This window comes from Branchiostoma lanceolatum, chromosome 14 (genome assembly GCF_035083965.1).
Source record: "Branchiostoma lanceolatum isolate klBraLanc5 chromosome 14, klBraLanc5.hap2, whole genome shotgun sequence".
Classification (NCBI taxonomy): Eukaryota; Metazoa; Chordata; class Leptocardii; order Amphioxiformes; family Branchiostomatidae; genus Branchiostoma; species Branchiostoma lanceolatum.
The window spans coordinates 5,714,598-5,740,401 of NC_089735.1; the positions used below are offsets into that span (position 1 = coordinate 5,714,598).

General features: G+C 40.1%; 2 protein-coding genes across 31 annotated transcripts in view; one reads left to right on the forward strand and one right to left on the reverse strand.

Annotated features, from left to right (window-relative positions):
• The window catches only part of LOC136448945 (peptidyl-prolyl cis-trans isomerase-like), a 306,630-nt gene that overhangs the window by 161,684 nt on the left and 119,142 nt on the right, over window positions 1-25,804 (reverse strand). The gene's annotated exons all lie outside the window — the stretch shown is intronic.
• The window catches only part of LOC136448937 (ankyrin-2-like), a 208,899-nt gene that overhangs the window by 98,592 nt on the left and 84,503 nt on the right, over window positions 1-25,804 (forward strand). For 21 of the 30 annotated variants that reach the window (XM_066448662.1, XM_066448650.1, XM_066448657.1 and 18 more), the window contains exons 2-5: window positions 432-542; window positions 16,761-16,862; window positions 18,137-18,235; window positions 19,888-19,986. In XM_066448662.1, coding sequence (XP_066304759.1) covers window positions 432-542; window positions 16,761-16,862; window positions 18,137-18,235; window positions 19,888-19,986 — 411 coding nt within the window. Of the gene's footprint in view, window positions 1-431; window positions 543-7,262; window positions 7,455-13,006; window positions 13,231-14,668; window positions 14,866-16,760; window positions 16,863-18,136; window positions 18,236-19,887; window positions 19,987-22,908; window positions 23,051-25,342; window positions 25,511-25,804 lie in introns of those variants that run through there. The other 9 variants (XM_066448669.1, XM_066448658.1, XM_066448665.1 and 6 more) reach the window with 6 other exon arrangements.

A 25,804-nucleotide genomic window follows, 5' to 3' on the forward strand; every position in this document is an offset into this window, starting at 1 on the left:
GGTGACTTTGATTTTGTAATTAGAAAAACGTTGTTCATTGTTGCTTATTCCTATGCCAGTGCTAATGATAGAAGATAATCTAGTCCTTAAAAGGCTAAATGATTTCAAAAAGATACCTGTAAGATAGACATGTAGCATGTAATAAGTTACCAATACATTGGTCATGTGTAGTTGAACTTAAAAGTTGACAATGGTAAATTTACACTACATCATAACAACTTTAACAAGAAGTAACATATCACTTTTGCAATATAAGGTGACGAAAAGGTCCAATATTTGGAAGCAAGGCACTCTTGTAGATTGACTCCCACTTTTCATTTTATGATGTATGAGAAAATATCTCATAAATTTTGATTGGATTTTATACTGTAATCAATACAGGAAATTTGTCTTCTCATTCCCTAAATTGAAACTGCCCCTTTTTTCCCAAGGACGGTAACACACCAGAGAAGGCAGAAAAGGAGGCTATGGAAAAGGACTCACTGAAACCCAAAGACAACGATGAAGAAAAAGAGAAGAACATCAAGAAGCCTAAAGAGGAGGTTTAGTTCTTCCCTGTGTTTCATGTTGTGAATGTGTCACTTTCTCCATCGGCATGGCAACGTCTTTTTCATCAAGTTAATTATGCCAATTACTGTGACCAACTTTTTTCTGGTTGACCGAATTGAATTGACAACCAGATCGATCATGTAGTAAGTGACTGGAAAGTTGAAGACATATGAAAACTTACTGTCCTCTTGTTACGTTGCCTTTTCTATGTTACTGCAGTTTACTTTGCCACTGCTAACTTGTTGAAATTTGAGCTGGCATGATCCCATAGATTATTAGACAATTGGTGTTCTTTCAATATTTTAAAATAGATTTCAGATGTTTGATGCCTGGGCTTTCTCCTCAGTAAATAAACTAGTATGTACCATCAAGCCTTGTTTGTGGCATCCTAGCTTTCTTAGATTGGTTTCTACTTTCTAGCCATATGCTAAATATCTTTATCTGTGCAACAGGAATAAAAGATTTAACCAGAGATCCATTTCAAATGAAGACTTTCATCCAACTTTGCCATTTTGACATAGCCTGTAATGTGGAGATTGGATCAGGGAATGAAAAATTACCCATCTAGGCTGTAACGTTAACTGTAGGAGCCATTCTAGCTTCTATCAGTACCGGTAGTTTGATTCTGTTAATGGTTACAAATATCAGGTCTGCCTCACAAAGCAGTAATGGTCGCAGGGCTGCATTAAAAATGGGTTGGCAGAAATTGAGAGAAATATGGATGGTGAAACTGTCTTGATGCCTGCCTGTTCTCCTGCTGCCATTGTGGGTAATCCCTTACAAACAAGACTGAACCTTTCATGCAAGATAAGGGGGCTCTGCCTGCCTGCCTTCATTGTTATTCCCTCAGTGGCACCTTCCTTCTTAGCCGATGTATGTCAACATGTCTCCGAAAGTGTCCTTTGCTGAGGTCATTGATACTCTGTACTTATAATGGTTATACAATATACAGTAACTGTTGCTGTTTTGAAGGGAATAGTTTGGGAGAAGTCCTTACAGCAGTTGACCACCGCACTGGGAAAGCATAATCTTTTCTGTTTGGTACATCTACTAGACAGCATTTATGCTGTTTTGAGGATTGGGTAAAAGACATCCTAGAAGAAAACATAGTGTAGCCCTTCACAATAAAATCTGCTGCTATCTTCTGAGCTTCAGAAATGAAGTTAAATTGCACTCTAATGCAATACAATCCAATTTAGCTGAATGGTCTGGAAAGTCCAAGGGCATTAGTATAATAAATGTTTTGAATGGTTTCAAGTAGACATGGCATTCAAAGCAGGGAAAATTCTACCTGGTTAATCTGTTTGATGTCAAGCAAACAATTTCAGATAGACGCTTCTCCCTTGACTCTCAATAACATCAATATTTGATAACCCGTCTCTGGTGCAGCGCTTTATGAAAAGACTGGGGTATGAATTTTTGGTTGAATATGTGTCATTGCACTGTTGCACTTCGAAAGATGACTTCGAAGAGACAATTCCCAGGGTGTCTGCTCTTGGACGGAAATAAGATTTGGAGGAAATTACGAGATTAGTATCTGAGTGCAGGCGGACTGAGCAGAATAATGAATGTGCTTCCCAGACTGCCGGCAGAGTAATTTGTAGATTGATGCAGCTTTTAACTCACCGGAAGGTTGTAAATTGAACCCCTTCCACTCCCAGACGTGACTCAATGCACATCTCACGAAAAACCAAACGTAAAACAAGAAACGATTTTTCCTTCATTGTATTGAGCCCTATTTCTGGTTGATCCTATTTTCCTACAATGGCTGTCGGGGGAAATCTCTCAACAGAGAAATTAGAGCGAGGATGCCTGCAGCAAACCGTGGATTACATCCGTCCTTTATGATATAAAAATATATTGGCTGTATCTGGGATCATGCTGTGTCATTTGTCATGACCGAAAAAATTATAGAGGAAAATTAGATGTAAGAGAGTACGTAACTGATGCAATAAATGGGCCACAAAGGCTGCACATTCTGTAGTGATAAAGGCTCTGAATAAGTCAAATTCAATGGTACCAATACAATCCTCTTATGTCAGGCCTGAGAAATAGGTCATACATTAGTGGCTGTTGCAATGGGGCCATGTTGTGAAGTGGGCGTGGCACTTTCGGTTGCTTGATAGAGTGATGGTGTGCCCAATATCAAATAAGCATGACAGCATCTGTATAGTTTTGACACATTTGTGTTAGTGCTAGTTGCATGGCACGTCTTATTTGAGGTGATATTAAGATGCCACGCCCACCATACCGATAGAGGTGCCACACCCCTCTTTGTTGATGGTAGTGCCACGCCTACCTTATCCATTGGGATGCCATGGCCATCTAGAATTATGGGTGCCACGCCCTCCTTATCTATGGAGATGCCATGGCCATATTTGATAAGATTTTTTATCTATGAAAATGCCTTTGATAATGGATGCCACGCCCACCTTGTTTGTGGTTGCCACGCCCGCCTTATGTATGGGAATGTCTTAAATAATGGTTGCCACGCCCACCAAATCTATGGAAATGCCATGGCCATCTTTAATAGTGGGTGCCCTGCCCTCCTTATTCATTGAGATGCCATAGCAATCTATTGGTCTTGATTCTTGAATAAAGGGTGCCACACCCACCTTATTGATAAAGTCCATCCTTAGTAATGGAAATTTGAGGTCTAAGGTGCCCTTCTATCATCGTCATAGGGAAGTGTGTTGAGGAAGATATTTTGCAGCATGCTTGCATGCCTGAACTTTTGCCAGTTTAGCCTTTGGCACTTTGAATGTTCTTGCAGTGTTTCTTGACCTTACATTAGTTCACTATACTGTGTCCAGCAGTATTGGGAAGTCCACTCATGTGTCACACTTGGACGACAAGGTTTTCCATATAAATTGGACTGATTTGTCAAAGGATATTTGACAAGACAGTTCAAAAGTCCATTGAATTTTACCCCAGCAGGTCACATCACCATCATCATCAAGCAACCTTGAGGTCAGACCTAAGCAAGATTTTATTCAGCAATATTTTGTCACATACATGTGAACCTAAGATAACACTCAATGAATTGGAACTTTTATGGACTGTTACATTTTCTTAATGCGTGTAATATTGACCAGTCTCACATGTTACTCATGCCAGCCCATGACTCCACCAGTCCAAGCAGAATGTCTACTAACTGTAAAAGGAGAAATGTTTGCGAGGATTTAATTTTGCGGTTGGGACAAAATGTTCATGGTGGTTTCAAGTTCACAGTTGAAACTGGCATACAGTATTTTACTCTAAAAGAAGTTTTCAAGTTCACGTTGCAGAGGTCACAGTGTAAAACGCGAACATTAAACAATCGCAAGCATTTCCCCTTTTACAGTTTCCAAGTATTGATCCACATTAGAAAGTAGAGATTCACAAGCTGCGTCTGCATTAGTAGGAGGTGTGTGGGTGTGATACCCTTTTCCCTGCCGCCCTCTCTCTTGCGTTTAATCTTCTGCAAGGTCCAAAGATCAAGACTCCCTCCTCTTCAGATGGATCCAAGCCTCCATGTAGAATTCATATCAGCGATCTGCTTTTCTTCTCTAAGTGTCCCGATAGCATTTGAAGATATACTTTTGAAGATGTGATACAGTTGTAGATACTGGCCTGCCCTGTAACAAGCCAGCCATATCATTTGACCCTTGCAGTGTGTGTCCCATAAATCAATGTCTCTGTGGAAATGAGTTCATTGGGTTCAGGTGGTTGTTGATATATAGCCTCTATGTGGATGCAGGAAATGTTTTCAGTTAGCACCCTAAATCCCCTGTGACACAGTTCTAAGGACCAAAGAAATGCAAATCTAAATGTGAAAATGTTTTTCTAAGTTCATGCCCGTAGACTTGAGGAACATGCATGTACATGTGGTAGAAATATAGGAAACATACAATGTCATTTGAGAAGGACAGTGATTGACAATACCTGTAACAATAGACTAATTTAAAAATCTACTGTTGGCTACATTGTAGATGAGTTGGGTCTAGATGATAATAGCCTTTGACTGGTGCTTGTTTACTCTAGAAGCATTCTGCTTGCAATAGCCCAAGGTTTTTTTCTTTCTTCAGGACAATTTATATATATAAGATTATTGGATTGTGATGAAAACGTAAATGATTACCAGGACATTAATAACTTACAAGGAACTGAGAACTACATGTACTTAGATAACAGAAGGACAAATTACATCTGAAGATATCAAAAAGTTACAAATAACAAGTAAGCTCCCACCTAAGGCTATTACATGAATATGAAATACAGCATTGTGAAGACTATATAAAGCAATTCCAGTGAAACCTTTCCTCAATTAGCCAAGGGATTTCACCCAGATGAGATGTCAAGAAATGTTAGATGATCCCAGATTGGCTGGAGAAACTGTGATGAAGGTGTGCTGAGCTGTCAAATAGGCAGTGATGTTTTTGCCCCAGTTTCACAAATTGCACAGATTAATTAAGGACTGGTACACAGTACTTTGTCCTATTTTAGGGGTCATGTGATTTTTCACCTTACCACTTCAAAGATGCACATGTATATGTCACCACATCTAATCTATTAGCCTTCTCTCTGCTGCCTAACATCATAACAAATGCAAATTCAATACCAAAGGCTACCCTAACATGTATATGAGAAGTTTAAAGAGAAATGATTTCAAATCTCATCTCTTACAGTTGTCATTTTTGGTTCATGAAATTTACTGATCGATAACCGACATGTGGATAGAAGAAATCTTAAGTAAAGAATCTATTTAGTGACGATGGAAGTTGTTCACCTGCTGTTGTACTATGTATTTTGCTTAAAGAATATTTTTGAATTGTATCATTTATTTGAATTGTATTCTGTGTCATAAAATCTCCTTCACAGCATACAGTCTATTACAGAACTTTGCATTTTTCATTGGGATACAGATACAAGATTTTTAATCACCTTAGTGTTGATTATGATTACTTTATGGAACATTTAGTCTTTACGATTGTTTTAAAAGCTCAACCTCTTAAGGGGCCTTCACAAGCAGTTAGTGTTACAGAGCAACATGCTGCATGCCAAGCCTTCCCATCCCCCTTCTTGTTGATGACGTCAACTTGGTGTTTGTTGTGTCATCCTGCCAAGGTCGGCCTATCACAGCATGAAGTATAAATTTTACAAGGGTGGGAACCAATAATGCTACAAGGCTGCATCATGATTTGGTACATGAGCACGTACACGTATACCATTCCTGTCAGTCTGTTAGGTAGAGAAACTGTCACATTCATTCCATTGAAGCAGTCAAAATGCCTAATTTCATACGTTTCTGTCTTGCAATATGTGATGTTACTACTTACCAATTTTGTGAAATTCTAGTACACAGAGTAGGTAATCAACAACAACCAATTAGTCGCCTGGAAAATTAATTATTTATTTCACTTTGATTTCATAGTCATAAAGGTATGAGAGGAAAGGTTGATATATCTGATACAGTGCAGCCTTACCTGTGCTGTGTTTCTGGGTGTATAGTTTGATGAATAGTGAGGGGATGGCTATGCCTGCCCAATAGGAGAACAGTTAGGGAGAATGGGGCCCTTCTGGCACCCAGACATTTCATGACTCAGCTACTTTCAGCACCCTGGAGAGGGTCAACCGTTGGAGTGGATATTTCCTGCTCTCTCATGTACAGTGGATTTGTTGGGATTATTTTCTTTTGGTCATACTTGCTTTCCGTAATGGAACCCACAGTTGAAATTTTTAAATGATATTCCAAAATTGAATACAACAATTTAAAGCAACATTTTGTGAAATTGTCAACTGTAAAAAGATGAAGTTTTAATGATGCAGTTTAGGTGGTTATTGCCTGAAGTTTGTAGAGAAATGTATTATTTTTGTGGAAGATTTGTATTCTGCTTGTGTCACATATACGCCTTCCCCCCACCTTAAATCATACTGATGTATCCCAGAACGCCCCATTTATCGATCGTGAGGCCCCAGCACATGTGCCCAGAATTCTAATGCTGGGAGGGTCAAATATTGTATCTTTCTCATCATTTCTTGTTGTATACATGCCTTTTGCGGCAAAGATTTTCTTGTAAAATATTCAGGATGCTTCGGCATTTAAATCTCATTTGTTTTCAGAAAATGTGATTTGGAAAGTCTGCCTTTGCAGCTAAATGTAGTCAGTACTGGGTAATTGAGGGACCCCATGAAAAATTCAGTATGCTGGCTTCAGCCTCTGGCCTGATACAGTTTTTATCTTCCATCTCATGAATATTTCATTATACATCAACTGCTGTAGAAAGAAGAGGCCATATTGATTCTTATTTTTCTATTTTTGGTCTCCGAAAGAGAGTACGTCATTGCAAAAACACAGTACAAATTTCTGAAGAGGTTTTAAAATATGTCTGCTTGTGTGTAGATTTAAGAAAAGCGGTGATGACACAGCGTTGTTGACGACGTCCATATCAATCACTGTCATGTGACACCTGAGATTTTGCCATACTTTCCTTCTCACCAATGGGCTTGTACCTTTCCAGCCAAGGTACCCCTATTGCAGCAAATCAATTCATGGCTCTTCATCTTCTTCCCTGCACAGTATTGGTCACATCTTTGTGCGGAAGTACTGTCGCTGACATGCTGTTAATGCATTTTCCCCAATATTATTGTCCATAGTTGGGCATGCTGCATGCAAATGAGGCCAGAATTCGTTAATAGCCAGACCATCCTGCAGGCATATGATTTGAATGTCATTATGTCGAATGTCAGTAATCACAGGTTTATGTCCCGAACGTGACTGGATGTGTGCATCCTGGGACGCGATCATTATTCCAGGCTGAATTATTCAAAAGTGGGGACTTTGGGATGTAGGTTGGAGCAGCTCTGTCTGGAGCTGTGTGAGAGAGAGAGCTGGAATGATGCAGGACAAGTCTGATTCTGGATATGTAAGTCTGTTTCTTGTCTTACCTCGGGCAGGGTGGGGATTTGGGCACACGCAGGGAATTTCTCCAGCTAGCTGTCTCGGAATGCTGCTGCATGCACTGATGTTGGCAGCCATGTTTGATGGAGGATGATAATAGAATATATCTCTATACAGTGAACCAGCTTGATTTTATAACATCTTCATGAAAGATATGTGTAAAAGGAGCTGTAGACTTGAAGACATTTTGTTGATCTTCATGGGTTCTGTTCTTCTAAATTGTCCAGTATTTTTAGGAAAGGATGTCGGGATGCGAAATGCAGGTGGGGATGGTATTCAGGCTGTAACTCTGCAACTGAACACGGATCCGCCCACCCACATCCTCGTTCCTAATTTCATTCAGTCCCCAATGTACATGTATAATCTCTCAAGCTACGTGCAAAATAAGATCAATACAATATCTGCCGATGCGGCATGAGGTCTTTCTCCCACAATTAGTATGTATATCATCAATACACTGGGTTTTATTGCAAAACATGAATGCAAGGGAATTATATACAGGAAGGTGATGCAAATGCATAACATGATTTGCTTGTATGTGCTACAAACTCATATAAGATGGATGCCCTCAAAATTATTCCAGGTTTGGATGTAGATCATAAGAGATATGACCCAGAATAAATCTTATTAGAAGCACATTCAAACCCTAGCCATAGATTCTCCAGTACATAATTAGTCATTAATGTTATCGTGTTGTTGAGCCAATCCTGGTGCTGATGATTGAAATTGTTACATTGCCTATCTGGCCTGCATATCAATTCTTTGAGCCCTCCCCTTGCCATTTTGCTTGCAAAGGGGAAATTTTCATCTCATCATGGTTGTCATTACATGCTTTCACCTTCATGAACCCATCATAGAAACCATTAGTTAAAGTTTAACGTTACATATTAGACTGTATGGTCGTTAAAGATGAGGTGCCATAAATATTCCTTGGATTGCTAGTCTTTGGTTATTTTGTTATATCTATAAAATCCTTTATTTTGTTTAGTTTTTATTTTGTTCTGGTGTTATATGTTTTTAAAAACTGTCATAGAATACATGACTCTTTTGTTATGTTAGTCCGAAGTATCTAGTAAAGGTGCAAACATGTCATTCCATGTTGGTTCAAGAGGCCTGTCAAGTGAAAAAAGGTGATGACATTGACTCTTTCCAATTTCAAATAATCATTTTGTGTCGTTGCCCAAACCTTTGAGTGTTGTTTATTCACCGATACAAACAATCATTCATGGCCTTACCACTCTGCTTATGAGCATAATTATATGCATCCAATCTAAATACAAGAGATGCCTCCTGTTTACCCAGTGTAATTGCCTTCTGCAGTAAAGCATCAGACACTGGCATGTGTGCATAGAGTTGTTGACATAAAGGCCCACTATAAAAGTCAAAGAGGTAAATGATCATCTTTCTGGCTAGTGATCTAACATTTGAGCTGAAGTATTGTCTCATAACTGTCGCTAAGGACTTGTACAGGCCCAATTGGTTTATCAGCCAGTAAGGATAAAAGTATAAGTCCTTATCAACAGTGTTCACAGAGCTATATACCTTTCATGAAAACTCTTACCTTCTGCAAGTATGAGCTTGATCAGAATTGTTTCCTTTAAGCATCATGTATTGATTGTAGTTGTAATTTGCTGAGCCTTGTTAGAACTTGACAGGGTTAACTTACATGTAGTATTGCACCGCGATAGATTCCTTGCACCGCACCAAGACAACATTGATACATCGAGGCTCACTTATTGCCTTTTAGCAATCATGAGATATTGCAAATAGGCACTTTGTAATCAGACTGAATCGCACCATGGAAAATAGGCTATTTTGCTTATGGGTAGCCCTACTGTATTGCAGATTCTATAATATCTGAAGAATGATGTTGCACTGTACCATATTGTAGAGTTAGTTATGATCATGCCTATAGAAAATGGTTATCTTTAACCTTAAGCAGGTTAAGTTACATGTGAACCAGTATTGATTAAAGGTGTGTCAACTCTCCTTAGCCTGTTTAGGGTTAAGTCTCCTCACGTGTGTATTTGACAACCAGCGGTAGTCAGTGTAATTAGTTCTGTCTTGAACATGACATCATAGCCGACGCTTCTAAGACTCTTGCTTGCTAGTCTGTTTTCAACTCCTCATGAGATTCTGATGACTTACATTCCAACTGGTGACAGGAGCACTCATATGTTGGCAGGTTTTGGATAACGCCCATCAGTGCAGATAAATTTTCATACGGTATATCATCAGCTATTAAATAGATGAACTGCATTGGCATTTCTTTTAAAGAAAATGGAATTCCCTTTTTACAGTGAATAGAAAGAATCAGATTTCGCTTGCAAGGGAAAGTGAAAGCAGAAAATATCTATTGAATAACCAAGGAGGTTAAAAATTTTAACCTCCTTGGAATAACATATCTGTTATATTCAGATTTAGAGGTTTTTTTCTGATTTCTACATACCCTAGTGTAAGGTAACCTTTTTGAAATTTGCTTGGTTCCAGTAAATATTATCTCTGTGTTGTAGCTGGATTTTAATCCCCTAATCCTCAGTTTGAAGCAGCTTTGATCTTTCTGGTTCAAAGAAAATCTGCTTTTTTCAATGCCCAGGAGACTTATGAAAACCCATGCAAATCTGCTTTGAATGGGGATATTTTCCCTTATGTAATGCCTTTGCCTTGGGGTGCTTGTGACACATGCTAATGTTGACACAATAGAGCTCTACTTCAAACCTCAAGAGCTCCATTGACAGTTATTTTTCCACATCTAATAATATACAAAAATGAGTATGGTTGGTAGTTAATTTCCCTACATGCCAACGTAGCCTTTGGGCACATTTTAAAGTTCAGTTGAATACAGGGTTACAAAATGTACATTATGTAGGGAGTAAGCAGTAAGAAGAGTTATATACAAAGTACCAGAAAGTCTTATAGCAGTGTCTATGATATGATATAGTGTTATATGTGATATTAGTAAGGTCAATCAATACATTATAATTATATGGATGTATTCTTAACTATACAGCTGAGGAATGACAAGATTTTCGGTTGAAGTAACAGATACATTGAAGTTTTAAGCTTGCATATTAGTTATTTTATGCCTATACTGTTACTATGAATAGTAACATTAAGACTTTTTTGCCTACTTCCTAATACTGTTGTATAGAATCCTGTCATCAGTCTAAACATTAATAGTGAATAATGAAGCATCTATATGATTTTTTTTCCAATAATACTAATATATGTCAGTAAACTCTATCCCCTATCTGAATATTACATCTGCCATGTTATACAGATTAAAGGAAACTGGGTATTTTTAGAGCTACAGTATTCTACAAAGTATGGATACATGATTCTGCACTAGTAGCTTTTGTTCATCGTGATATAATAATTCCTGTTTCTCAGAACAGTTAGCATAATCCGTTTTTATGGCACTTGAGATCGTCACAGCTTGGCAACGCCCACCAATATGTCATAAGTGTATGAAATCCCCCAGCCAGGGTAAGGAACAATACATCGTAGAGGAGATTGTGTGGAGTAGCATACATAACAAAGCACGCCTGTGGGGAACATAAGGGGCATGTGGAGTGATGGGTGTATGTGTGTGTGTGTGTGGAAAATGGGAGGGGGGCATTCGGTACAGCATTTTCACACCTGCTACTCTCTTCATATGAATATTTCATTTTTTCTCTCTCTCATCACTGCTTGTTTGTAAGGAAAAGTTGATACTGTAAAGTGTTTCGAGGCTATACAATAAAAGCTTCTTCATTTTAAAAACATTTTTTTAAAATGTAGTACATGTATGTACTTCAAACCCAGGTTAAATTGATTCGGTAAATGTTGAAGATGGCAGGAATAATCTTTGTATTGAAACTGTCAACTGTTAGTTCAGAGCATTCATCAGGCAGAACCCCCAGGAAGTCTGTGGCCTTGTGTGTAATACAGAAGCCATGTTGGATAGTGCTGCACCTGTTCTACACCCCAGGGGATACTGGGAAACCATGGGTTCATCCCAGGGGGCAAATTGATCTAGCCTGGCAGGCATTACATAATCACTGGTGGCCTAGATCCACTCTCCAAGCAGAGGTTGGTGGAACTCGGGTGGGGAGAGCGAACAAAAAATGAGGCATATGATAAAATGGTCACAATCTTCCCCACCAACCTACCTCTGCTTGGAGAGTAGGCTAGATCCACTGATGGTCTCTTATGAACATATTTACCACCCTGTATAAGTTATGTTCAGTACCTAACATAGAATTTGATTTCAGGAGAAACATCCAAGCTTGTCCAGATTTAGTAATGCAGTGTACATGAATGATATATGATGAGACATCAAAGGTGGCAAGGTGGTCTTGTGGTTTGGTTATTTTGCTCCCAGCAGGCCCCAATGCTGTGCACTTGGGAAAGGCACTTACACTGGTTAGGGACATACTCTCAGATGGGACCTTAAGTCGGAAGACCACACCTCCAGCATGCATGTTAAAGATCCCACTGTGCACTTACTAAAACAGTAGAAGTATCTCGAAAAGAGTAGGGGTCCATCCTGGTGTGAGTCTATCAAACCTTACACAGTCTTACTGTATAAAACTGTAAACAAACTGGTATGTTACGCCTACAGACGGTTTACCAGTTAGGCGAAACAAACAAACAAACAAACAAACAAAAAAACAAACAAACAAAACATGATCAGTATTAGGTAATTCACTCTAGTAGATATTAATGTTCATTTATTGTAAAATTTATCTATTCATTTCATCTTAAGACAATTGGGTTGCCCTTTCAACTTATAAAAGTAATTTTCAGTAAACTTTTCTGGTGCTAACATTTCAGATTAATCAATGGCAAATACATGTGCTTCTAGTAGAAATGCCACCTGATAGGTGTAGATATTATGCCATACAATGGGCCATGTCAACACTATATACAGTATTGGCTGCAAGTCTGACAACAACAGACAGGGCCAGGTCATACATGTAGGTCAACTTGCACTTGTCAGCTAGAACAACTTAATCCTATCATTCTATGTATAGGTTTTTGAATATAAGACTGTACATAGTTATTTATTCTTCTTGTATAACTAGGTCACTGTAGGTTATAGTCTTCATAACTGTTTTTAAGTTTTTTCGAGGATTACAAGAATATCTTAAGAATGTATGATTAAGAGACAGGAGATTGAGCAACCATTAGTCATCAGAGGAAGTGGTTTTCCCATATGGCTTTATTATCTTGTCTCAAAATGTCCCAGTTATTCTAGCGCCTCCAGCAGTTGATGGTATGCCAGATGTCAGTTTTACGAAACATGAAAACGTATTTCTCCCTACCTTGTGTGGGCTCTCTCCTATCAGCAACACATCAGTGTTTGAGGCACGAATGTAGAAAACCCTTGGAATGCCATCAATTGTTATTTTTAAGGAAACTTCTACCCAATGAAGACCCGGCGGATGATATAAGGTGACCGACAGGAATGTTTTGAAATTTGATCCCCGTAGGCCTAACGTAGCTAGTGTCGTGTATGTTCTAGTTCCCCCCATCCCTGGTCCAAGTGTACAGGCGAAAGCCGTCCCCTTTTATCTACTTTCCCCCCGTTTTTGTGTGCTTTCCCCGCTTTTGTGTGTTTTGTGTGTCCTTGCATACTGTGTTGCATACATATTTGCAACACTTTTGCAACAAAAACCATGTCAGAATCCGCTATCATTGTGGTGGAAGAGAAGAGCCCGGAGAAACCAAGGAAAAAGCGTAGGCATCGTCACAAGGAGGTTAGTACCTACCCAGTAGCGGGGCGATATCGTTATCATTTGCTACCTCTTGATTTGTTGGTTCTGATCTATACTAAATGATTTTTTCTGGGATTGGTCGGTAATCTAGCATGAATTTTAATGTTTTTTTGCTTGTTTGTCAGTGTGACTTGGTTTAACTCCCCTCCCGCGGCCTCTTTGTGCTATATTTGTGGGAAGGGTGGCAAGGACACGTTGATACTTGGATACAACAGCTGGGTGTAATATGATCCCTCGGTTCAAAGATCACACAACCCTTTCTATCAGGTCTGGCCAGAGACATCCAGCTCAAGGTTAAGTCTCCTTACTAAAGGTTCAGTGTAAGTGGCCAGGTCTCGGTGTGGTGTGACTTTGCCAACAACCTTGTGAAATATCGTGGGGAGATAGGGGAAGTATTCCATGTCGGCTGTGTCATCTGTGCACCTGTTTCCGCTGTCAATCATCCACCAGGGGCGGGACCCTCCTCCTCAGAACGTTTACACCCTGAGCGCCATACATGGGGACAGTCGAACGGGGTGTTTGAACGTCAAGTGATGGGATGTAACACATCATGACTGATTCTAAAGTCAATGATCTTCCTGTGTGACGGCTTTGTCCCTTCACTAGGCTGGGAATTCAGATAAACATGTATGAATGTAATGCTGTGCTATTTTTACATGCGGATGTTGCGTCAGATTAGCCCTGTGCTCTATCGCCTTAATAAACTGTTGTTTTGTATGATGTGTTGTATCATGCTTGTATCACCCTGCTCTCTCGTTACCTGCAGCAATATAGATGTAGCTTTTTCCGAAATCAACAGCCTTCAGTTTAAGGGAGACAACAGACATTGATCTGTAAAATTCTGCTGCAATGTCCTGAGCTGCAGCCAGAATGCCAATTAGAGGCAGCCAGGCTGTGGAGGCGTTCTGAACCGCGGTGATTATTGGATGTATGTTGCAGAGGCATCATTGCCATTTCAGGCATACCTCGAGTGGCAGCTGGCTGCCTCTTTCCCATCTTGCCATATATATTAACTGCACAGTCTATTGCCGTAACTTAGATCTCAAGACTGATACCACTTTGGTAACATCGCTTAACGTGAGGGTTTTGGTGATTGAAGGTTTTTTCCTCCCTTGACTTTGAGCTTTGAAGTCAATGTCAACCATGTGAAACGACTTGTAGAAAGAAGAACAGCAATGTGTGTATGTAATAATATATGGGTGTCTCTAAATGGAATGTGCCATGATGCGAGTTTTATTTTTAGCACACCGCCACTCTCTTGGTCTTCAGGCCTCCAGACGGTGATTTTTTTATGACCGTCTATTGTCATTGGCAGTTCGGAATACATTTTTCCGGTCGGAACTTCGATGTATGACGTGAGAAGGGTGCCCTGTTTATGAATCGGAGGCCTGGGACCTGTGGCAGAGACTTTCCTCACTGGTGTCATGTCAGACTGTGAAATTTGATGGTTCGGAGTGGGTGACACTGTTATAAATATATATCTGGGGTTGTCCCAGTCTCCACCGAAGGGGCAGCATTTGTGGAATCCAAGGGTAGATCAGAGTGGTATTGCGGGACCAAAAAATGGAGGAAGGGAAGGCGCATTTAGCCGAGCCAGAAGTCGTCGAAATTGGAACGGTAACTAGAATCACACCTTCCTTTTGCAGACTTATGAGGGCAAACATAGGCGACGTAGTTTCCTTGCACTTTTGTTTGCTAAGGACATGTTTGACAGCTGCTAACTCATTATCCGGAAGCCGAGGGGGGCAGGGCACCCTCTCCCTGCTTCTGTATTCATAACACTACTGCTGCTGGCAAATATAGCATTCATACCATAGCTGGTGAATGATTAACCCACTGCAGATTGTACAATAATTGCTTCATTTTCTGGATGGGGGATTGAGAGGAGGAATATATAACTTCGCTGTTGTTGTGTGCCGTTTATACTTGATGGGGTTGGTACTGTCCACAGTGTCATCCCGGGGGCTAGACGGTAACAGGAACATCTGAAGAATGCTGCCAAAACAAGGCAAGGGGTGCATGCGACAGGGCTGTCCTGTGGCACTCTGGCATGCCATACGTGGTCTGGACACGATCCGGCCTGATTACGTATCTCGTCCCTCTTGACCTCCGAGCTCCCTTAATTACTCAGCAGCAATTCTCCCACGCAGCCTTCATTTGGATGTAATTAATTTCCTGATACAATAGCATAGCTGATACAATATAACGTGCATAAACCAAAATGAAGGTCATGTCTGGACATGTACAATGTCAGTGTGGGCGGGGTTCACACTTCCACTGCTGTAGCAAAGTCAATGTCAAAAACATTAATTTTGTAGAACTTCAATCTATAAATCATCTTTGCTCTCCTACATTTGTCATTCATGTTTGTACCCCTTATTCTTGCAGCCCAGAAAAGTTAACAGCTTTTAATAGCCTACAACTTTTCATGTTCACAATTTCATCCCCAATACACCCCCCCCCCTCTGCCAAGTCCATTACCCCAATGAATGTTCCATGTGTAAAACAGAGCCTGGCAAATGGATTATAGCCAATCCCTGCAACATGCTGGGTTCACCATCTATATAATCATCATATACTGGTTCATCATTGTGTGCGTGAAGGTGTCTGGATAGCATGTGGCTTGCTTTATGTAGATTTGGTAATGAAAGAAGTGTGGACAATGTGCAGTCTAGAGATAACAAGTGTAATGTGAATGTCTCATTTGGATGGCTGGATGGATGGTGGATGAAAGGATGGATGGATGAAAGGGTACATGGATGGATGAAAGGATAGATGGATGAATGGATAGATGGATGGATGGATGGATGGATGGATGGAAGAAAGGATAGATGGATGGATGGATGGATGGATGGATGGATGGATGGAAAAAAGGATGGAGCTACTGCGGTAGACTACTAAGATCTGTATCCTCATGTATACAAGGCACCGCTACCGGATTCTTCATTCTTGTCAAGTTTGAAAGGCTTGGAAGTCTCAAAAATAAGATTCTCAGCCTAAGGACTTGATCAATAAGATCCTTACCTGACCTCCTGGAGGGTCCAGACAAATCAAGGGCACATTACCTGCACCAGTACACTAGTACTGGAAGTACTGGATAGTTGCAAAGACCCTGTTCTGGGTTTCTACCAACTTGGGTACCTGATAACCCTTGAGGAAGGGGTAATCCTTTGATACAGATGGCCAAAATACTTTGTGAAAGAGAAAACCATCTGAAGTGACTATCGTTGAAGAAACATTTTTACTGGTCTTTTCCTTAGGCGACTTCATGATTCCTTGAAATTAGCCGAGTACCAGCTTCCGTAGTGACTGCTGGCTAAAAAAAAATTGCTTGCTAACCACGGATCTGTGGTTAGCAAACGAATTTTTTTGAGCCAGCGGTCACTACGGAGGCTGGTACTCAGGCTACCTTAAAATCAGAGTGATATGCCAAATTTGAAGTTGATGTGGAGAAAGTACAATGTCGTTGATGTTGCCATGGTACTCATGTCTGTATTTCCCCTGTTTTGCAGAGTGATGGGAATGCGAGTTTCCTGCGTGCAGCACGAGCAGGGAACTTGGATAAGGTGTTGGAATACTTGAAGGGTAGCACAGACATTAACACAAGTAACGCAGTAAGTACCCATCTCTACAGCCTTTCAATGACAATTCAACAACAACAACAAAAACAACTTTGACCCCGGGACCGAAATTTGCTTGTTGGGACGGAAAAAAATATCACCCTTTCCGTCCCAAATTCAGAAATTTATGACATGAAAATTATGAAAATGTATCTTTGTAAGTTTAAAATGACGACTTTATCAATGAAAAGTCAAAACATCGACTCCCAAACAATGAGTGGGACGGGAAAATATTCAAAGCTGGAGACAGCCCTACAAGACCTTATTGAACAAATGGCTGAACACAATTTCTAAATTTTATCCAGCTGCTTGAGTAACTGTCTTTTAGCATATCTTATAATGTATAATGTATAGTGAGCAACGTCTTCCAAAGTCAAATAAGAAGATGTGAAAGGACAAATATAAAGAATTTATTTTTTGGTATACGGTTAGTATATGATATTTTTTGTGTTCAGTCATTTGTTCAACCTTCTTACCACTTAGATTTCATAAAGAAGACAACTCTTTTTACCCAATTTTTTCTTTGCTTGCATCAAATTGGGGTGCCCAGAGGATGTCATCCATATAATCAAATCAGTGGCCCAAGCTGCCAAGAGAAGTTTTTCCTTGTAGTTTCCTGTCACATGTTACAGGTGTTTGTATAAGGACAGATCATGTTAACAATAGAGTCTGCTGCACTTGACATTTTCAGACTCATCTGACATTTGCAGACTGTCTCTAGTACACTTCCTTATATGGTTGCTAGAAGTGAGAGTAGTGTACATCAATGTTGTAACAGGTGTGTTTCATGGATAATAACAAGTTTATCTATCAAGATTTTAGATCAAAGTGACACCAGAACATACTACTCACAAATTGTTTTCCATACAACTCACTCAAAGCTTCAGCGAGCAGGGCTTGAAAAAAAATGGGTGCACAACCTAAGTCATTCAACATAAGGTTTTATCATTTTTTCTGACCCAAGTATATGCTGTATACAAGGGTACATTAGTACCTTTATGTACATGTACATACCACAAAAAATATCAAGGTGCACACCCAGTTAAAAACATGAAGGTATTAAATATAAGGTGCACAGCAGGACATATGCACCCAGAGCCCTGGTGAGTGATGCAAAAATGTTTGTTCTCCTAAAGGATTTTCTTCTGTATCTGTATCTATACAGCCGGTATAACCGCCCTTTGGCATAACACACCAGCTTTGCAAGCACGCGGCGCGGTAGCAGCAGGTTATATTACAAGCATTGTTGTGCTTTTCTCTCTCTTCAGAATGGACTGAATGCGCTGCACTTATCCTCCAAAGAGGGCCATGTCAACATTGTGCAGGAGCTGCTGGCCCGAGGAGCCGACGTTAATGCAGCAACTAAGGTCAGTTGGCTCTACAGTCTACAACCATTATCAACAGTTTCTTATTGTTTATTTAGCACACATCAAGATACAAGTGAAAACAATGATAAAATCATAATACAAAATGTGCAAGGGTGGCCGAAAGCTTGCAAGCTTCTATGATGGTCCCCAGGTAACTACAATTATAGCATAACTGAAATAAACAAAATTAAGTGATAAATATTACATAATGAAAATATCAAGAGAAGAATGAAACTTAACATGATATATAAGTGAAACGAAACATAGACATAAAGATTAACACAAAAGTTTACAACTAATGATACAAAATGACTTCAGACTATTAGGGATGTAGCTTAACTTGTAGCAGCCTCACAGTTGAGCTCCTGGTTCCAATTAGTTGCTAACTAGGAGACCCCTGTTCAATCCTGGGCAGGACATCTTGGTTGGAGCTGTCTTTGGGGTTCCCATGTTCGAGGAGGTGCCACAAGCAGGTTAAAGAGGAAGGGCTAACAACCCCCCTGTAAAATTAAACCCTGCTGCAAAAACAGCAAGGAAACTTGCTGCCCTATGTCACTACAAGGGTCTGAATAAGATTATGTGTTAATGTGTATTGTTAATTTCATTGGTCTGCCTGCCTTCTTATCCATCAACCATCATTAAGTGCACTAAAGTAAGAAATGTGACTTCAGGTACAAATCTAGAAATGAAATTCTGTAGCCAAGTAAATCAAATGCCATACTGTGTGATGAGAGACGATTCGATTTAATTTTAAGGATGTTGGCAACAGTTACCAGACAAGATTGCCTCTGAAATGTCAGGAGGATGAGGAAAGATGATCCTAGAAAAGGTCAGGGAGCAAGTGGAATGAGGGCGTGACGAGAGTGGGTCTACTGATGGGGGCAATGTTAGAGTTGGATGATGTGATTGCAGTCTATGAAGAAAAAGATATCTGATTTGAATTGGTCCAGTTACCAGTGTATGATGTTGATATGTAAATCACAAATAAAAGATCATGCTATAAAGTAAGTAACTGTGTAAAGGTAAATCAAAGAAGACTATACTATTTTGCATATACTGTATGATACTTGAGTCAACCATACATTTTGTCTGTAGGACAATCATTCCGCAATAGATAAAATTTCCTAGCTTTATAAAGCTGAGTGCACAAATGTTCTCATCATGACACATTGTGCCCATTTGATATAGATGTATAAAGACAGCAGGAATCTTTTCTTCTTGCAAAGAAAGTAATTAAATCATCAAGCACTGGAAGTCCTGATAATTCCTGTCAGATTGCATTTCATATCGTATAATACCTTTCCACATTAAGATGACTCAATATGACAAGAGTGATGTGGTTGACACAGGAAAAGGAATGGGTAATTAAAGCTACATGTAGCTGTCAGATGGAGTTGAGCAAACAACATTGAAAGCCTGTAGGGCACTGACCTGGTAAAGATATACCTGCCAGTGGGTGATGTCTGGTACAGCTTTGTGTAGTGTAATAATGGCAGTGTTTGCCTTCAGGATAGGACTTTATATATTATCAAGGTTTTAAAACCCCTTTTCTGCAAATGAGCCTCATAGAATTTCACGTGGTTTTAATAGAAGTGAATTTGTCTATCTATTGATCAGAATTTATTCAGAATATTTCCATCTTCCTTCTACAGAAAGGAAACACAGCCCTGCACATCGCCTCTCTTGCAGGCCAGAAGGAAATTGTCAAGATCCTGGTAGAGCACGGAGCAACCGTCAACTGCCAGTCACAGGTAGCACTGGGCAATCACTATGTTCCACCAACATGGCCGCCTTCAGCCACCCTGTGTGTCATGTGTCAAGGGCAGAGGAGACTCAGGGGTGGCGACCTTCATGTCTTGCCAAGATCTTCAGATTCCAAAAATAAATTGTTCAAAATCCTGAGATTCCTGTCTCATTTAACCAACTTTGTAAATTTGAAATTTGAAATATGTTCTGAACATGATCTGTTTTTAAAACATATGTTAAATGCCATTTGACCTTCTGTCCTTATACAACAATTTCACTACATCGCTTCAAAACAGAAAACAGAAGAAAAACGGATGAGGATATTCTTCCTTCTTAGAATTCAAAGAACATCAGGGATGATAATGAAGACCTAAGCAAGACGTGAGTGACATATTTTAGTCACGTACCTCTCCTTCTCTGCCCTTTTTTACATAACCGATAACGTATTTGTGTTGTAGGTAGATTGCAGAGGTAGGTGTCCTAGTCCTTATCCTTGTACTGTAGAGGTAAGGGGTGGTTGATGGCTGTCAGTATCACGACTTGGCACTGCAGCACTGAGGTTGGCCTGCTGGAATGGACTTTGCATGTATGCAGCAAATGTATTGCACACATTTCTAATGATATACAATGAAGAAAGGATCATGTCAAAGTAAAAGGAAATTTATCACCGAAAAGGTAAGTGAATTGTTTTCAAGAATTTCCAGATAGATAGATAGACAGCCAGGAATCATCTGTTGAATTGTATAACAAAATTTCGCTGTTTTGAGCCTACATGCATACTACATGTAATACATTATCACTGCAAACACCTTTAGCCTACATAGCCTTTCATTTGCTATTCAGTTGTTATCTGTTCTCAATCATATGATGTAGGTTGGAAGATACACATGTAGTTATAATCATATTGGCTACTTATTTGACTTAAGGTGAATTGTGAAACGAATATAAGATATTTAGAATGTTGTGCTGTTTCTAATGCTTTACATAAGAAAGAATTTGCATACTTTGTGCAAACATACATTGGTGTTCACACCATTTGTTGCTGTGCAACACCTAAATGCTAAATGAAAGTTTAAAGAGAATTGTACATGTATAATGTATGGACATGGCATGTCATCTAGTTAGGTAAATCTGTAGGTCCCAGATCCCTAACTCTGCCTATAGCTAACACTGATTAGGTAGGTAAATGGGCAGCCATTTATCATGGTAGACTTGGAATTGCCAGGCAGGAAAAGTCAAAAGGTCATGGGGCCAATAGTACATGTCAGGGTAATGTTTTCCTGCCCTGCACCACTGACCAAAAGAAGGGGAGAGCAATTATGCAGAGGTCTATGTAATTCAACTTCCTCTCTTTTATTGGGTTACATAGAAATCATAATCTGGTTCATAAACATAACAAATTTGAATGTGAGCGATGCAAAGATGCTATTAAACATGATAATGAAGTAAATATTATTATCATGTAATTGTTGTTAGATTTTCCATGGGCAATTAGACAGGAGGAATTGCTTACATGCTACAGGCTATTCTTTATGCTAAATGATCAAAAACAGATGCTTTGTTTTTTTAAAATTAGTTTGTTTCAAAATCATGTTTGCATTGTGACTGATGTCACCCCAGCATGCAATATTTGGTGACTGTCATATTTATAGTTAACTGAAACACTCAATGTTATAGTGATGGATTAGTAGCTGCTGCACCTTTGGCATAGTATCCTTTCATTCATATTGCTCCCCAAATACAAGGAAGCATATGTATACACCAAGGTTTGTTGTAGGGCCATGTTGGAGATGTTCGCAGCTGAAGTGGGTGTGTCAATATTTGGCAACTGGCTGGTAGACTGCTGCAAAATTGTCGGTCAGGGTGGGACATGTCGCAGGGATTCGTGCTCTTGCCTTGTTCAAGCTAACTTGTGAAAAATGTCTATCCCGTGCGACATAACGGTCTAGAGAGGCATGCCCTTTTGATTTGGTGAAGGTATTCAGGTAAATACTGTAAATGCCTTCAAGTTCGTGGGGATTTTATCTCGCTGCAGGGAGAAAATAGAGTGTTGTGGTGGTGTTTAGGTTCGCGGTTGAAGCAAGGGGGTAGGCGGGCAGAAGACAGAACAAGCATTTTCGCAGCAGTATTAAGTTCGCTGTGAAGAGGTTATTGTGAAAACTAAAACATCAAACCACTGCAAAATTCTTTTGCATAGACAGAAAGTCTCCCTCCCAAGAACGAAGTGGTATGTTCCTGTCAGAGATCTTTTTGTTACTGATCAATCACAGCTATCAAATTAGATACAGTAATGTGTCAGGCCAAGTTTTCTGACTGAATAGATTATTTACAAATGAGGGATGGCCAGTCATGATCATAATCATTAGTTTTCCATTGATCTTGAACTTGATGCATTGTCTGGACCTGAAATGTTTTTAAAAAAAAAACGTATCCTGCAAATTTAGAGCTATTAAAAAACGGTACCATGCTACTTTGTCACAACAAATTAGACTTACTGTACCCAGGGTGATTGACCTTCTCCAGTTGCTCTGAACTTTGTGACCCCCTGATGCAGAAAATGGCACCTTCCTACTAAGGAAAATTGACAGTAACAAGCTTTGGACATTGAGAGTGAGAAGCAGGGAGATCAAGTTTCCTCACCCACCAAAACAGGTGGAGAAAATTATCTGCTGCAGAAAGATGAATGATGTATAAAAGGGGTGACATTATCAAAATATTATATATTTTTCATATTTTAAAGCTAACATATTAATTTAGATGTTAGTTTTTAGTATCAAGATTCTTTGTTTAGTCATAAACAAAAGATCATTTGACTTATTTGTGTAATAAGGCTTTTGTTAAAAGAACCGTCTTTTGGATTTCCCCTGTAAGCAAAAATGGTAGCTTCCAAAAACCTAAACAGCATCCACTGCAGGGGTAGATCTAGGTTAGGCACATGCCTGAGCCACAGTCAGCCTAGCCTGGGAGGTCTGTGAGGAGGTGGGATAGTTTGCTGGCAGTTTCTACATTCAGGAGGCTATTCTGGGCATTGTTTACTGCGTTGTTTACTGGGATTCATTGCAAATAGAGGTATGTCATGTACTTTTAACTATAGATGCACTCTACTTATACTAGTGATTAATAAAAGTTAAAGGCTTCTAAAAGTGTGGGTGGGGCTCTCTTGAATGGCCATAGAATCAAAGAGTTGTTTGCTCTGTGCAAACTTTCTGTGCTCATCAGTTGTGTTTGCAGTAGAAAAAGAGTTGCTTTGGATACTTTCTGTCGCAGGAGATAGTTTGTGTTTCTGGACTATTTTGATTATGCCTGATGCAGGGAAGTTAGGAGAGCCTGTTGCACGAAAATGGGGAGCTGGGTTTTAACTGGTAGTCTGGCTTGTGAGGTCCCAATATCAGGGCCATGTATGGCATGGCCGTTATGTGTAAGTGTAGGATTCTTGCCTGAACTTGAGCCGAAGTTGGGCATCTTTTTCGGGAACTGTTGATTGAATCATTCAGCTGAAGACTTCTCCTGGTACCATTTAATCCTACAGACGTCATTCCTACATTCTTCCCCCAGAAGAGGAGGCAGAAAAAGGATAAACATTTGAATCTCACATTCTTCCCTGAGCAGCAGAGTAGAGTAGAGGAAAACAGCAGCAGGGAATGCTCTAGGATTTTGTTATGGAGGGCTCAAGGGGGGAGGGACGCCCCCCAAACTTTACTACTGTACATGTAGATCAGAAAAGACTGTTGTTATTCAGTTGGTGGTATGTTTGCTGCCAACTGAAGTAGGTCAAGCTTTTACTCTGCTTGCCCGAGATGAATAATAGCTGTGCGCTTTTGTGTGGACATGAAGAATTCAGGAAATCCTAAGTTAGATGGAAGAGAACATCTTAGATGGAACGTATCGAATTTAAGGGGAAAAAGATGAGAGACAAAAAATGCATAGTTATTTGTGGTAAGCATGGTATTTACCCTCTCTAGGGGAGGTGGAATGATGATAGGGAGGCGCTCATGCTGGGTCTTCACTGATGGTTCACAATGAAACCTCCCCTGCTGATGGCTTTGTGATGGACAGGAGTCATTTTGTCTGCAGTCTGTTTTACTTTCCAGTAGGTTCAAGATTGCTGAGACTCCCATATTTTGACAAATTTGTCAACAGTTGCGGTTAAAATTGTAGCAATTTAGTTTGTTGTAATTTCTGCCAGTTTACGGTAAATATTCCAGGAACTTCATCTCTATTCAGTGGGTCGTATATCTGGTAATGACCTTTTTACGCTCCAGTCTACCCCTTCCTGGAAAGTGAACGGGGCCCCTCTCATCGTAATCACAAAAGTTTATTCTAGCTCACTTAGCAAGATGGCCTTCTGCTCAGTTTGTTGAGCCAAGCAACATTCAATTAGCAACTGTATGTTGTTTTCCTCACCCCTGTATGTGTTGGTCAGACTCATGGCCCTGAGTAAATGTGTGCCTTGCCATCCATGCACTAACTTTCATCAGCCTGCCTTTTAAAGGCTTTGCCTAACTACAAGGTGACTTTGAGTCAGCTAAACAAAGACACCTTTCAGGGAGCACTGCAGTATACAGGTCCCTTCTGTGGGGCAGTGCTGATCATGAGGGAAGACCTGAATACAGTGTTTGTAGTGTGTTGAGATCCCAGAGGACTATAAACACCTGAGACAGGTTATCTTCTGTGCCTCCCCCCAAAAAGGGTATCTTCAGTAATGACTCACTTTCCACATTCAAAATGCCAGAATGTTGAGGGATTTTTTTCCTCCAACGTAGATTTATTGTTTACACAGGAAGTTCTCTGCTCCAGAAGCAGACATAGCACTTCCTGAATTGAAATGAACTCTTTGCCATGTTCAAGGCAACTGGACTTGATAGGAAAACACATCGCAGCAGTATTGTGGTCAACAAGGGGCCTGTTTGAAATCCCCACCCTCCTATTGAAGCCTGTGTATAGCCCATTGTTTCCTTGGTTCTTCTTCAAAATTGATTAGCTGTTGGAGGGCCCCATGTTGTTTCTAGAAAGGTTACAGGCCTTCCTGGTGGAACTGTTTGCCAAGTCTGTTGACACATGCGGTTTATTTCTCTAACACTCCCCTGCCTGTGACGGCTTTCCTGTGTTGGTCTGCACTGTTTGGTATATAAACGTTTTGTGTCCTTGGTAAAGTGTATCGTTTTTAGTTCAGGGAAAATAAAAACTGAAGTGCACAATCAAAGCTAAACAACAGCCTCACTCCTGACCTTGACAATCTGGAAATGCAGTCTGCAGTCAGGTATTTTTACCCAGTCTCAGGGGTCTCTGGGGATGCTGGGAAAAGTTCCCAGCTGCCTGTGCAAATAAATTCCTGTCAGTTGGAAGGGAGACAACAGAGCTCCAGCTTCCTGGGTGGAGCGTGCCTGACTGGAATCTTCAGTATACCCTGTGTGAATCTCCTAGCAGCTCTCAGTGGGTGTGGAGAATTTCAAACATCAGGGCATCTGAAAAGCTACACTGGTGCTTCTTGTTGACAACAACCAGGAATTGAACCCTCTTGTTCATCTGGTAGGTGAGATATGTTTGATGGGTTCGGGTGGATCTGATTGTTGTATAATAGTAATACAGGTACAAAGATTATGTTTGCAAGTTGGTTTAACATATGCATACCATTGGCTGTTTATTCCTACCGGTATCAGCCTTTAATGCTAGTAGGAATGTCAGAAGATGTGCAAGCAGCATGGAGAGGCTAACCCTATCTCATGGAAATGCATCTAGCTACTGTTTTATTGAGAGACGCAAACTTTGGTCTGTTGTCAGAATTCGCCAAACAAATTTTAATTCTCGGATTGAACTCTTCTC